At 36.3% G+C, this 15,226-nt stretch overlaps 1 protein-coding gene across 9 annotated transcripts in view; it reads right to left on the bottom strand.

Annotated features, from left to right (window-relative positions):
* The window catches only part of THSD4 (thrombospondin type 1 domain containing 4), a 300,889-nt gene that overhangs the window by 25,490 nt on the left and 260,173 nt on the right, over positions 1 to 15,226 (bottom strand). For all 9 annotated transcript variants that reach the window (XM_083851128.1, XM_083851127.1, XM_083851129.1 and 6 more), the window contains 3 exons: positions 6,631 to 6,806; positions 3,364 to 3,460; positions 2,163 to 2,405 (listed from right to left, as the gene is read on the bottom strand). In XM_083851128.1, coding sequence (XP_083707254.1) covers positions 2,163 to 2,405; positions 3,364 to 3,460; positions 6,631 to 6,806 — 516 coding nt within the window. The remainder of the gene's footprint in view (positions 1 to 2,162; positions 2,406 to 3,363; positions 3,461 to 6,630; positions 6,807 to 15,226) is intronic.

Raw genomic sequence — 15,226 nt, 5'->3', positions numbered from 1 at the left:
AAGCTGTTCATATCAATAGCATCAAAAAGCATAAGATAACAACAGGAAATCTAAGATTTTATCCAAAATTTCCAAACGTAAGTGAAAACTATATTGTTTACATTGTAATATTAAGAAAAGTGCTTAGTATATAGAAAGTACAGCATGGCATTGTATTAAAGGCTGAGAAAACGTGCTGCTTGGTCTGCATGAAATCATCATAGTGCAGAGATTACAAACATCAAGTATTCATGCAAGTGGAAAAATGCAGCCAAGCAGCCAGGCCAGAACACCTGCTTTAGAAAAGTAAAGATTTAGCAGTCATCCTGTTCTGCTTCTGGAAAGAGACTGAACCTCCACCCTTTAAAGTTATCTTGGAAGTGAACACATCCAAATACTACTCACTTCACCTTAGTTTTGAGACGATTTGTAAGATAAATCTTACAGGTGAAATATTACTGTAGACTGCAGACTTGTTAAATATTACAACTCTCCATACTTATTGCAGTGTACCAGCCCCTTCTCTCTCTGGACAACAGAGAGAGGGATAGTGTGCTAAAGATACCTCACTTCCCTGACAGGATTCAGTAGAAGTTTCCAGACCATTCTAGCACATCTATTTTCTCAGTCATCTTAAATGGAAATCTGGGACAAGAGTTGGTAGAAGTTCTCATGTGAAGCATTGTCACTTTTTAAAAATAGTAATAGCCTTCTTTTTTTCTCCAAGTAAAAATTTTAATAAAAAGTGCTTTGAAATCTCTCAGCTTTTCATCAAAACTTTTATCATTTCTTTTTCCTTATTTAACATAAAAATCTATTTTCTTTCCTTGTTTCTATTCCCATCTTAAAAATTCCTAAAGATACTTAACTCTGAAAGGTTTGTTTTGAGAAAAAAAAAAAGAGAGAGAGAAGAAAGACTGGGTATCATCTACATTTTTGTATTAAGAAATAATAAACTAGTAGAAAAAAAGAAAACATGGAAAAAGGAATGAAAAAAAGCAAAACAAGAAACTGCTCACACAAAATGAAAACAAAGCCTTAAACAGTACAAGATTTCTTTCTGATGATTTTCAATCAATTTTTTTATCAGCCCATATAACCTGGTTTGACTTTTCCTTCAGAGACATATACTTTCTGCTACCAGAAAAAAGTCTCTAGTATGTTTATAAACATTTATGCAATCAAGAAGCAATTTTGAGAGTTAATATTGATGTTTTGTTATTTTTTTTTAGCTCTACCTGTATCTGTAACATGGACACTCATCTGGCCTTGGACCATATTCACAAAGCATTCTATTACTACCTAAAGAAACTAATTAGGAAGTGAATGTTCTCAATGTAGATGAACTGGTGACAGCTGTCTTAGCTGAGTTCCCTCAATGGTAGGTCTTTTATTTCAAAGCTCTGTGATTTTTCAGAAGTGTTGATGGCTGGCCATGTATAGTAAGAACAAATTTCACTTTTAAGATACAAAACTCTACTTTTCCCAAAAACTGATTATGTCATGCATTACTGAATCTGTGGTCACTGTGAACATCTTATGGCAACGATTAACCTGGGAAGCCCAAAACAGGGAATCTATCACCTCCCAAAGGCTCACCGATTACCAGCCCCTTTCATTCTCTTCTTCCTTCTCACTTCTACCCAATGAAAATCCTAGTTTTCTAAAGGCACATTATTGCTGTTCCAGCAACACTCAAGGAGGTGAAGATATATCTGATGGAATCCCTGTGAAATCTTCCCATACAGATCAGAAAGCTGTTGACAAACACACAGAAAACATGGAGGTTGTATCAGACAAAGCTGGAGAGGCTAAATGGAAGGATAAAGAATGCCACAGAATGTTGAGGAAAGCAGCTGTGTATCAAGGGTGAGAGAGACAGCAGCTTGCCATAAAATCCTGAAATACTGCCCTTCAGAAGCAAACGCTGTATGTTCTCTTCTACTTTTTATATTTTATATTTTGAATTTTGTTATTTCTGGTGCTTTAAATAGATGCACACTTCATAGTACAGGTATGTCTTTTGCTCAAAAGATAGCAGAAAACACCAGGTCTAGCAATGGTTCGTACAGCAATGCTGCTGAATATTCAACGCTGCTTCTTCCCTCCATGTTTCTTCTCTCCCACACTGGAACCCTCCTGTGGGTCATCTATTTTCTGTGCATGCTGTATGAAGCACTTACCTTTCCCACATGTAGTGGTACACTCAGTTTTTCCAATCTGTTTCCAGTTGTGTTCTCGGTTTTGTCTTGGTGGCTGCACAGCAGGCACCTGGTTTTCTGGCTGATGAGAAGGAAATCTTCCTGGCTGAATAACTGGAAAAGTTCCAGCTGCCTGTCCAGTAAGAGTGTCCATCTCCCTGTGCAAATCCTCATCATCATGATTTGTACTTTCTGGCATTTCTAACTGACCATTCAAGGGCTCTCCTGATGATGGAAAAAAAAATAAATTAAAAAAAAAGTAACATAATTAGCCTCATGTGCTATTATCGGTCTATGTTTTCATTTACTAATACTCAGAACACTGCAGCATCATTAAACTGGAAAGCAGCTTTAATCTGCTATACAAAGACTTCCTAACAGTGCTCTGTGAAGACTGTGTTGTTTTAAATTAAGACAACCAAGTCTCAGCCAGCATTACAGAGAACATTAATACAATAAGAATTTAAGATCTTAATACGTTAAGAACTGAAGATTCTCCAGTCATACTATAGAATTAATGTGCACTGTCAAAATTTCCCAGAGCACTTTGTGTACCATGCTCTGTATTTTCTGCCTCCCCATATCACCGTACAGTTGCTCCTCTTTATGAATGGACTGCACAAACACTTAGAAATTTGTCAAAGCAAGTCATGAACAGTAAAAGCAGGACCAAAATCACTTGTACAATTTCTACTCTCCTTCAGAATTTCATATTGGTACACACAACACATTGCCATAGCACAGAATCAGGAACATGATCTGTCCAGATTCTAGCCTGGGGAGGTACCAATTTTGTGTTTGGTCCTCTCCAGGTGGGAGAGGAAAGAGAAACTGAGAAGGATTCTTTGAAATTAACTCAAGCTCTGAAGAGAAAAATCAAGCACGATTTCATTTCTGAGACATGATTACAACACTCCAGCTCAAGTAAAGCCATAGTTAAAATTTTAACAACAAAATTATTACTGAAAATATAAATATGTGACCAGATTCCCCACTACACAGGACAATATAAATTCACTTCAGTTAAGAGATCTATGCAGAGATCTCTTCCAATGAGTAGGGAGAATTCCGGGCCTCTCCCAGATCAATGGCAGCATTTACATTGAACTTAACAGTATGAATTTCTCCATCAGCTTACTGGGTAACAGAATGTACTTAGTAATAGGAAATAGTGGTATTTTACCTGGCCTCCTGTGAGCAAGCAACTGAGGACTAATGACATTGTCTCCTGGAATGATATACTCATAATGTATACCTGGGTTAGGCTGCTGATGTATCATCTAAAAAGAAAAACAGCCATACATTCACTTCTTCCACTTGTTATATTACTAATACTAAATATGTACTGAAACTGATCAACGGTGTAACATTATTTATCATTCGTCATGATAGAAATAAAGGTTGATGATAGTGTTTAAAAATGAAAAAACAAACAATTTGTTCCTGAAAAAGTAAGACAATACAGGTTACTATGTTTGCAAACTGAACTAGCCTGTGATGGCAGAGACACTGTTCCTCTAAATATTCCTTAAAAACTGTAAAGCTGACAGGCTCTGGGCGAGCGGGGCAGGGCCTGGCCTCTCACCAGCGGGGCAGTGGGGGCTGCCACCGGGCCTGGGCAGCAGGAAGAGATGGTCCTGAGGTCACCAAAATATTCTCTGACTGGAGGAGCTTGACAGATGACTGAGGAAACATGAGCAAGGAAGAAACAAGGCACAGAAAAATAGATACCACAGACACTGATCTGCAAATCAAGCTGCCTTTTTTAGGGTTTATCAGTTGTATATGAACAGAGCACCTGCAAATCCAACTGCTCCTTTCATCACTGTGCAGGTACCTCTGCACCACTCGGCGGAGACTCAACAACCAACTCTCAAGTCACTATTATGCTACTCTCACCATAAGCATTGCTCAACAAAGATGAAGTGAACAGGTTACAAAGGCTTGTTACAACAACTGAAGAGTGCCTGTGCAACCCTCCTGCATCTTTCCATGGTAGGTTTCAGCCAAATGAAAATGTAATGTACTTGCAGACAGACTCCACGTCTTTGCATATAGCCACAGCAACTCTTTGAAGTATTCCTTATGAACACAGGTGGGAACTTTAAACTTTTCTGGTTTAAGTACAAAAACAAAGCCGAGTGGTTTCAGAAGGCTGCGTGCTGCACAACCCCATAGGAATTGACATGAGCATGCCTCCAAGTCAGTTCTTCTATTTTCACCTAAGCAGACAGGGATCATAAACCCTGAGCAAGATATAATCTTATGAATGCTTTTAAAACTGTTAGCAGCATACTCTGTTCTCAGCAGTTTTTTGTGCTGCTGAGAGTCTGGAAACACTCACACTAGAAATGTAAGGATGCCATCAGCTGCTAACTTCACTAGTTTATCTCTGATTACTTCAGAACTGCTTCTACGGCTTCTGCTGCTTTAAAAGTCCTAAATTCTTTGTGGGGATTGGTCAGGCAGATGCCTCGAAGTACTCTAACTTGAAATAAGTTTAAAACAAAAAAACAAACAAAGAACAACAAAACAAAACAATAATAATAATAATAATAATAATAATAATAATAATAATAATAATAATACGCAAACAAACCCATGAAACACCAGAGCTTGCAGTAGTTCTCTGGTCCTGACAAACCACAGGCCAAAAAGAAAAGGGTCATGCTATGTACCTAGATATCTCTTTTCCTCCACATTTTGAAAGTGGAAAAAAAGACAGTATGATCTTAGGAAGAAGGAACAGAAAACCATTTGGAGCTCCCATCTGCAAATCTCTTCATTTTTCTACACAAAGAGTAAAGATTGAGACTACGGATGAAAATAGAATTGCATGATTCAGGAACCACAGGACAAAGACTGAAAAAAAGACATCCATATCCATATATGGCTGCAGATTTCAAACGCATAAAAGAATTTGTGTCACACTGATGCTCAATTTTCTTTCAGCTAGCACTGTCCATATTTATCTTTCCAATTGTACTAAAAAATACAAAGACACTATTCTGTCAGCTAATAATGAATTATAATATCCCTCATATCTACAAGAAACATCTCAGATAAGAGTCCAGTCAAATTAGATGTGACAATCCACAGTAGCAGCCCCAGAGCAAAGCTAATAAAGCTGTGTCCATCATACTAGCTTTATCATATTCATTGCAAAAGGGGGAGAAAAAAGAGACTAAGCATAAGCTAAAACATTAAGTTATTATATATTTAAGCTTAAGTCTTTTTATGATATTCCTTTGAAAATATCCGTTTAATGCATTTCTTGATTCTTTTCTCTCTGGGTCGTTGTGTATTAGGCATCTATCAGATGGCAATAAAAACTTCAAGAAAACCCCAGTTCACAGCATCATGTAAACACACCATGGCACACATATTTTATAAACCCAGAGTCTGCACTGCAGAGTCTAGGTACCCAGTCATTTAATCTTCCAGGTTTTAGCCAGTCTTACATTGCCACTAATCAGAAACTATCCAAAAAGAAGTAATGTTTGCATAATTATTATTTGTTTTAATAAGACATCACATAGCAGATGGGGAATGACTTTGCCAACATCTAACTTTTTCCATCTGAAGAATCAGGGTAGTTAGTATTTTTCTATGAAACAACACAGTACATTCACTTTTCCATCACTTACTGCACTTAATGGCAAAAAAGCCGTAGCTGGATGAAATAACCAGTATCACCATTCCATCTATTTTTTTCAACTACTGCATTTTCCTGTATGAAAAATATAACCTCAAAGCACATTATTTGTTTTAGAATAAGTTATAATCAGGTCCAATTACATTTTTATTTCAATATGATGCAATAAAAACCTGTCCCTGTTTTTTTACTGAAGTAAAATTACTGAAGTAAATAGATTTTTCACTACAGTCCTAGCCACAATTTGACTTCTCACTTACCTTATCTAACAGCTATTATATTTATAATCTTCATGTTACAGCTTCCTATTAGAGCTGTCCCACTTCAAATTACACGTTCTTTAGTTTTCTGGACCTACAAACCTACGTTTCTTTTAAAGAAAACTGAGATGGTATCACTCTGTGAGAGGCCTCATCTGATTAGGTATTTGCTTCGGTTCACTGTAAAATTAAACTATTCCAAATTTGCTTGAGTACCAAAGTAACCAGAGAAAATCCAGTCCCCCCAAAATACCCACATCTGTATGCTTTACTTTCATTTTACTGAGCAATTAAAATTGGTTTTACTAGATCAGTAAAGTCAGAGAGAAAGGCTTCACTGATACTTAGATTTCCTAGGATCTGGAGCAAACTGGGGTTAACAGGACACAATAGTAAAATATCCAAAATACTGTTTCAAGATTAAAGAAACAAAACAGTAACAAAGTATGGACAATGAATGCAATTACAGTGTTGCATGTTAACAACTAAAACAAATTTTCCATTAGGAAGATTAACCTAACTCCAGGAAACTTACATAGACATCAAGGACTTCATTTGTTGGACCATCAGCTAAAAATGACTCCCCTGCAGTGCTGGAGATTTCATTTGGGCGTTTATAAGTGAACATTGTCCCACCACCTTCATATCTTCCAGGTCGATCAATTGCCCAGTTTCCATTGATGATGGACCGTCCCGATCGACTCCGCAACGCTGTAGAGGATAGGGACAGAAACACAAGGACTTTGATCAGAGGAAATCACCTTCACGTACTGGTGTCCCTTCAAATTCCCAAACGTATGTTACACTGTTTTGTATTCTCTGATGTCAGGGGACAAAGTCGTGTGGCTGCTGAAAACAGAGTTAAATTCATAGTTATGAAAAAAAAAAGTCAAGTTTAGAAAGCTTTTCCTGAACACTCATAGTTTTATGCTTCAAGAAAAGAAAGAAAATTTAGAAGATAGCTTGGTAATCTTTTTCAGCAGTTTCTCAGAGGATGCCATGTGACTGAGCCAGCGGCATACACCGAGCACATGCAAATGCCAAGGAAGTAGTTTTCCTCACCTGCCTTTCCACTGAACCGACTATTTTACGAATTAGATACAATAGAATGCAGATACAGAAAACCACTACAATAGACAATGCAGAAGCACCAGACAATCAGTTTATGGACACATGAATGTCCTGGGTTGCCAAATATTCCAATTAGTCTTCGTGACGTTGTTTGGCTACTCTCTCCATTTCCTTTTCAAAACACTTTCTTTGCCAGAGCACCTGCAGAGCCCTTAGCTGCAGCACGGTGCGGAATGACAAGCTATCTGAAAATGCCATGAGGATCTCTTGCATAAGGAAAAGTGGCTTGTAAATCAGATACTAGGTGGGAAGCATAAAATCTGGATTCAATCACAGAATCATAGAATGGTTTGTCTTGGAAGGGACCTTTAAATATCATCTAGTCCACCCCCCAATTTCATTATTCTTTAGCACTCCTCTGTTGAAAGAAAACCTTTTGTACGAAGAGGAAGATTCTATAGTTACAAAGATGCAAACAAATATAAGCATACTGATTAAAAATCAATTATTAATACACAGCCTACATCGCAAATAGGGAAAGTAATTTTAAAATAAGGTTTGTAAATTCAAAGAGAATACTCTTCACACAATGCATCAAGAAGGCGTTGAGGTAAACACTTTAGTAAAATTCAAGAAAGGACTGGTAGATTTTTAAAAGATCTATACAAGTAAATAACTGCAAAGGAACACCCTGATATTTAAGGTTTGAACCTTATAATATCCTGTATATTAGGTTAAGGCCTCTAACTTGAGCAGATTATTTTTTATTTTCCAAATGCATATTCTTAACAGTATCTCATGAAATTTCACCGAATATCTGTTGGTCTCCACAAAATACATGGAACTCAACAAACTGCAGCTTAACCCACAGAACCATGCCTGTAACCCTACTAGAGGACTGAGCTGATATGCATGCCTAAAGAAAATCTGGCACAGAAGGAATCAGAACGTACCAGATGAAGGGACAGTGTCCTTTCTTGTTAAGTTGCACAGTTCAAAGTCTTTTTCCCCCATGGGAATAGTTGGTGCTGACTAAATTTGCATCACCTTGATGAAATTGTCTACAGAAGAAGACTGCTTAGTGTTTTTGAAAAATTTTGTAAATAGTGCTTAGATACAATCATGTATCTATGCCTCTTTTAAGTCCTTACTGCTATTTGTTAATGAAAAAGCAATGGTTGGAAATGGAAGACTTTATCAGTCTTCGAGCATTAGCCAGTTGCAATCTTAAGTCATGCTTGTTATTTGAAGTCAGCTTGCTTTAGTTTGTCTTATAATATATGCAGAAAATGAGATATAATCTAACTACTCCTAATTGCAATTACATGGGTGTTATCAATCCTCTCTGCACTAAACTGACATAGCCATGCCTCTAGAGATGCTAACAACCCAGCAACCTACTTTTCAAAGTGGGGTAACAAATTATATGAGAAGAACATGTGTGCAATCTGCAAACTTTAAATATAAATAAATTTAATTGTTAGTAGTATCCCAGTTTGTACAAGAAAAAGTGTAAGATCAAATATTCTTTTTCTTAAAAGAGAAACATGGTAGTAACTGAACAGAATAGATTTTGAAGTAGATAAATTAATTTAAGACTTTATATTACTACAGTGCCTTCTCTCTATACTGTAAAGAATGTATCTGGTTTCATGGTTCTGGATAAAATGTACGATGTAGAAAGGTTAAAGATTAAAGCAGTTGGCTACAGCCACTCCTGAATCTGTACGAAGCCCTTCTTGCGGTCAGTCAAAATTGCCATCTTTACTTTCAGGAAATGAATGGGACTGTCCCTGGATCACTAGTCCCTATAAAAAGTCCTAATTGCTGAAGTTTCAGACTTTTATTTCTCCCTCTGCAAAATAAATCAGTGGATTTTAGCAGTTGCACAGAGTTGCACCCACACAAGCTCAAAAGGCATGAGTCATGGTGGAGAACTTTCTGCCTTTTTGGACTCTTTTTGGACTTTTTTGAAGGAAAGCAAAGTAATTCTGTATCATTCCCAAAATGGCACTAAAACAAGTGGCATAACCAAGAATTTGGTACGTCTGGCTCACAATAAAAATACTGGTCACAATTTTATTCAGTTCAAAAATTTAAATGGCATTAATGGCTAAGGATCAGATTCTGTAAAAATGTATTCACATATTTTGATTATATTTATTTTTTCTAATGCTACATGTTTACTTTCCCAAGAGCTAACACTTGCTTCCCAGGTCTCATTTTCTTAACATTAATGAATTACCTCTGTCCTGTGGATATTACTTGAATTACTTTTTTTTTTTTTTCTTTTCTTTCCCTTCAGCCATGAAAATGGCATAATCATCATTCATATAGTGCTTGGAAGAAAAATTATGGCTCATCTATTACTGAATAGAGGTTAAATATGAGATCCATCCACACTTTACACACTATTTACGCTTGCTACATTTTAATTCAAACACTTGCAAAGTAATCTGTTACGAAAAATGTACTGGATACTAGTTTTATATATATATATTTAATATTGAACACTTGCATTAAAAGCTATACTTTATGATCTGCATATTATTTCTAACTGCTGCTAAAGAAATAAAACAAATGAGTTATCAAGTGCTCAGAAATAAGAAAGAATGCTGGCTAAGATTAAATTGTTGTTAATAATGAAGCTGTAGAAAGATGGCTGTCTGGGAAACTGTAAGCCCACAAAACTTTCATTTCAAATCCATCATATGACAGGTCTGAAGATATAAATCCTCTCCATATAAAGAGAAAACGTACCTCTTTTATGTTGTGATCACCCTGCAGTTACCACCTCAACTCTGCTCCCTGAAGAATTTTTATGGTGTTAATATTTTTAGCTGAAGCATGAGAGAGTATGAAAAGCTTTACCCTTGATTCCTCATGAGGAATTTTTCATTCCTTATACAGCCTATAGCTGATTTCATCTATTTTTTGTCTTGGATTAGCTTCTTAACTGAAACTGTGTTGTTTGCAGCGACCTTCAGTACTGCTTTGCACTAGAGAGGTGGAGTATTTCAGGCTACAAACTCTAAGCAACACTTCTGCTTGGGCTACCGTTCTATGGCAAAATCTCAATAGGCTATAAGTTAAGCCTTGCATTTCAAGTATCTGAAGAATACTAATTTCCTACAGTTCAGCTTACTGCTCTCCTTGCAAAGATGGTCTGCAGCTCCTGTCTTCCTGTTTATTGATTCTATGCAGCTTCCCCTGCAACTGCAAAAAACTTAGCAAGAGAAAATTTAAATCAAAGGTAGTTGATGAAGTGGTACTAAGGAGTGAGGCTCTGTAAACAATGACCTCATATCCGCTCTCAAGGTCAGTATTTCTGGTTAGAAGTTGATGTTTGACGGTTTCTAACTGTAGCTTTTGTAATCCTGATTTAAACTACACCATTGCAATCAGAAAAAAAAGGAAATAATTCAAATTTTCCAGTACTTCAAAGATAATTCCATTACTGTAATTCATTTTCCTGGCATTTTTCAATCTTGCCAGCTTTCTCAATTCTAGCTCATGACATGCTGAGTCTTCTTGAAACTCTGGCTTCTGAATGCTGGTAGCTACTTCATGATCTTGGATACACTTAAAAACAAAACAAAACAAAACAAAACAAAAAAACACTACAAAAAGGTTTGAACTAGAAAAGTATATGAAGATGTGAAATGAGCGTATGTAAAAATGAAGTAAAAAGAGCCCATTATTATTGTTGTGATCATCCAGCCAGCATCAAAACTTAATATAAAAGTTTTAACTCTGTAACAGCAAGTTAATAAGCTTATAAAGAAAAAAGGCAGTGTTCCTTAGCATTTACAAACCCATTTGTTCTGGGATAAATCAGTTACTATCTATTCCCTATTCCCAAAGGAAGAACACAGCAGAAGTCCCATTTGTGCTTCAGAAAAATGGAAATATCCTGATTCATATAACAATTTGATATATTTTGTAAACTTACTGCTGAATGACTCCTCTTTCTCTAACTGCTTCATACTGGAAAAGCTGGAGAGAAAAATGCTATGTGTGGGTCTAGTACCTAGCTAACTGCAGTAGATTTTCACCCAAAATTACAGTGTATAGGCAAAATACCAATTTTAAAAAAAAACAAACAAACATTTAAAAATAACTTCCTATCTCAAAAGAAACCTCTAAACCTGGCAGCAGTACTAATATTCAGAATAACATAGCATATTTATTTTCTGTCCTAAGGTCTTTATGTCTGGGAGAACAGTGTCCTAAATCCTACTTAATTGCTTTCCAAACCACATAGAGACTTCAGACAGACAGGACCAAAGTTATTTCCTGTATATTAAAACAATAATAAAGTGTCCCGACTCAAACGGAGAGAAGCAGAAAAACAATAAAGCAAAAACATGGCTACCCAACAGCAATGGGAGCAGCACTCCAGCATGACGAGGGACTTGCAAGCTCTGATATGAACATGCACAATGCCCACATGGAAGAGCAGTTCTCTTCTGGGAGCTGACTGCGTGCTGGCAGATGAGGTCAGTGGGAAATAAAGTGAAGACTTGTGCTGCTGAAGTTAATTGCAAATGTCCCACTGGTAATTTATTCTAGGGGACCTTGACAAGCTGCAGACACACTCAATATTCAAGTCAAGGAGTGATAAAACATGGTAAAAAATAAGGCGATAAACTTCTGTAACAGAGGCAGCTAGAAGAGGTGAGTGGGTCGGACGTATGGCGCTCCAAAGCCACATTTGTTTTGCAGCTGCCAATTAAACCAAAGTGTCTTACAGGGAAAGTGTAGCAACTGTCTTATTTTTTACAACCCACCACAATGACTTTCACTTGACTTGCCACATTCAGAGCACATTTTTCATATTTTACTTCAATAAGTATTTAAAAGTTTTCTCTTGCCATTTAAGTTGAATTAATGTTTTAGAATGTTTTGGCTACACTCGTTTTCTTTAGAAGCTAGCAAGGCCTTCCCAGCATCTTCAGAGAAATTGCCCAGAAACAGCTGCAGCAAATAATATGACCACTTCTGAATAAGCACTATGATGAAAGAAGCAAAAGAAACACACAGCTTCTACTATTTATTTTTCATGTAGGAAAATTGGTTACATGGAGCTTTCAGAGACAAATCTAAAATATTTACATACTGGATTAAAAAAAAAAAAAAAAAAAACAGGGCAGAATGGTGCATCTTGTACTACCAAACTGTAAAGATGCTCTTCAGTGAAATCACATGTGAAATACAAAAGTTAGTTTCATGGTAAAAACTGAAAAACAGTGCATAAATTGGCAGTGTGAAATGTAATTGTGAGAGAGACTGGGAAAAGTCCAACAGCTGGGCTGCATCGAGCTGCCCACTAACTCTGACCAGCACAAGTTTACAGCCTGCTGACCAGGTGCCATGCCGCAAGACTTCCAATATAACTCACTAAAATAACTCACTGCTTCTTAACGTGCACAGACTGTAAAACCACCTCTACAATAGTACTTGAAGACAACTTCAGATACAACTATTTGTTCTTTTTTTTTCTTTTTTTTTAATTTTAACTGCTCACTATTATAAAACATAGTGTGCTTTCATGGCTGTCAGACCTGCAGTACAGAATACACAATATATTTTACATAATTAAATAAACTTACCATATTTACCACAACCTAGAAATACCATAAGTCACAGTATACAGCAACTACATTACTTCCAATTCCTTCCAAGTTCCTTTACTTTTTGCTATTCATCTTGCTTGGCCACTTTTCTGCAATTCATCCGGAATAATTACTAAAAATACCACTGCCAGTTCTACTTCAGTTTCTGGGCAATTTCCTTTCCTGGATTTCGTGCCATCACCTAGTGCTGAGATGTTCAGAATTCAATTACTTTCAAGGACATAAATATATATAATGTTTTCAAAACACATTTGTTAAGGTAGTTCTTTAAGGCCTTCTCCTCCTGTCTTATTTATTTAATTTAACCTTGGTTTTAGTGAAAAATCATCTGACTAGTTTAAAATAGTTATGCTTCTCTGGGAATATTCTATAGTTTGAAAACCTCTTTTATTTTGTCTTTATGACTATGTTACAAGCAAATCCAACGCTAATGAATTAATAAAGCTAAACTACAAGGGCATTTTGTGCTTTGTCAGTTGTATGCTGTGATCAATCTACATTTCGATTCTGCATTACGCACTGAGATGTTTCAGCAACTTCAACAGCGCATTAATGGGACACAAATTATTGTCAACTTTTCCAAGCATTTGTTGCCTGAAGGAGAAGCACATTCTCCTGATTTTTCATTTTAGACTTTCTGACTAGCCTTTTGAGGTCCCTAGCTCAGTGTTAGAAGTGGTCTAAAACCAGACAACTGGTGGCTCTTTCTATACTATCTATGGCTGTACTAGGTATACTAGCTCAGCAAATAACAAAGCCAGACAATGAAATGGTTTGCTCTTGCTTTCAGAGCCTTAACATATCTGGTCTGATTCTGAAAAATGCTGATTGAATTTGAAATTTAATTGCATCAAAAATAGGACGTTGAAAATATTGTTTCATGAATGTCTGTTGCTTTCCTGAAAGAGCAGTGGCCACAAGTACTTCCCAAATTTGACACTGATACATAAATAGTTTTCATCCTGTCTCAGCCTGTTGTTGAACTTGCTACTTTTCAGTAGGTATTTCCCAAGTTTTCTTTACAATGGCAAGACAATTTGGTTCACTTGTATAATTTTCTTTTTTTTCTCTCTACATATCAGTTGATCAAAAAATGACTAAAGCAGTAGCAACAGTGAAGTGTCATACAAAAATACTGCTGTCAACACCAATTCTTTCTTTCATGACAGTTCTGAGTTTGTCCTCAGAGAGAGCAGTTTCATCTTGCTTTGAGTTCCTCATGTGCCTGTTCTCACAGCTCATCTCAGGCAACATCTCCAAGAAAAAAATCCTAATTTTTTCAACCTGCCAAAAGAAAATGGTACTTAGTTGCATAAAGGTAAAGGTTCCCAGTTAATTACTGTAAACAGAAATGCTCATTTTTTGCCATGGCAGCAATGAGTCATTTTCCCTTTGGAGTATTCATTAAACTGCTTAATTTTCCCCTGCTGATGCAGCTCCCTCTTCATTCAGTTATTTCTATTCCTTCACATTTCTGATTCCAAAAGCCATGCTGATGCATCAGCAACGAAAATGCTGGGGCAACAAAGCAGAAAATTAACTATTGATGCAATAAATTATACGGGCTTTGAGAAACAGAACTGATTTATCATATAGCCATATGTCTATTTCAGGCCCAGTCACTACAGCAGAATTCAGTCTCAAGAGCTTTCAGTAAAATCTTCAAACAAATTTCAGACCTAATCTGCATGTTACAGAAGGGTATTCATCTTTTGCTTCTATCCAAAGAGGCCAGAATATCTCCTTATATTTTTTATAGGGTCTTTCCTGACACATACTGGTAACAGTCAACTGAAACAAAAACACATTAGCAAGCCTACTCTTCCTCTTTTCTAAGTCTTTTTGATGAAATAAGAAGCAAAATGACTACACTATTCTCACACTTTAACCTCTGATACTCTGATGTGTGCAAGTTAATACAGAACATGCATACAGTGATATGGTGATTATATATACAAGGCCAGTGACTTGTATTCTATACTAAATGTAGAATTTACTGTGTTTCTATGTCATGATTGCTTTCACATACATCATACTTAATCCTCCTGAGGAAAACTATGCAATACTGAAAATCCAAGGACTTTCTGAAAACAGACAAAAATAGTAGTGTTGACTGATCAGAGGATTTTTTTCAAAAAATCTTATACTCACCCAGCTACTAAGAAAGATGGTAAAAATACGTCTATATATGAGATGCAACTTTTGAAATAGGGTGTTCATGAAACAGATTAGATGATGCAAGTAGGAAGGGAAATTAAAGCAGAATTTCACCATTTGGGCAATTCTTCAATGGCAAGGTGAAAGCACTCCTCATTTCATCTTGGGTTTAATTTTCAATTTTTATTCTACTATCGCTTCTCCTTTTTAAAATTGAATTAAGAAAAAGACTTTTCACATTTTTCAAACAGGTGCCCTTAATTTTTG

This window comes from Anser anser (genome assembly GCF_964211835.1).
Source record: "Anser anser genome assembly, chromosome: 10".
Classification (NCBI taxonomy): domain Eukaryota; kingdom Metazoa; phylum Chordata; class Aves; order Anseriformes; family Anatidae; genus Anser; species Anser anser.
This window is presented reverse-complemented; position numbering and strand designations above follow the sequence as displayed.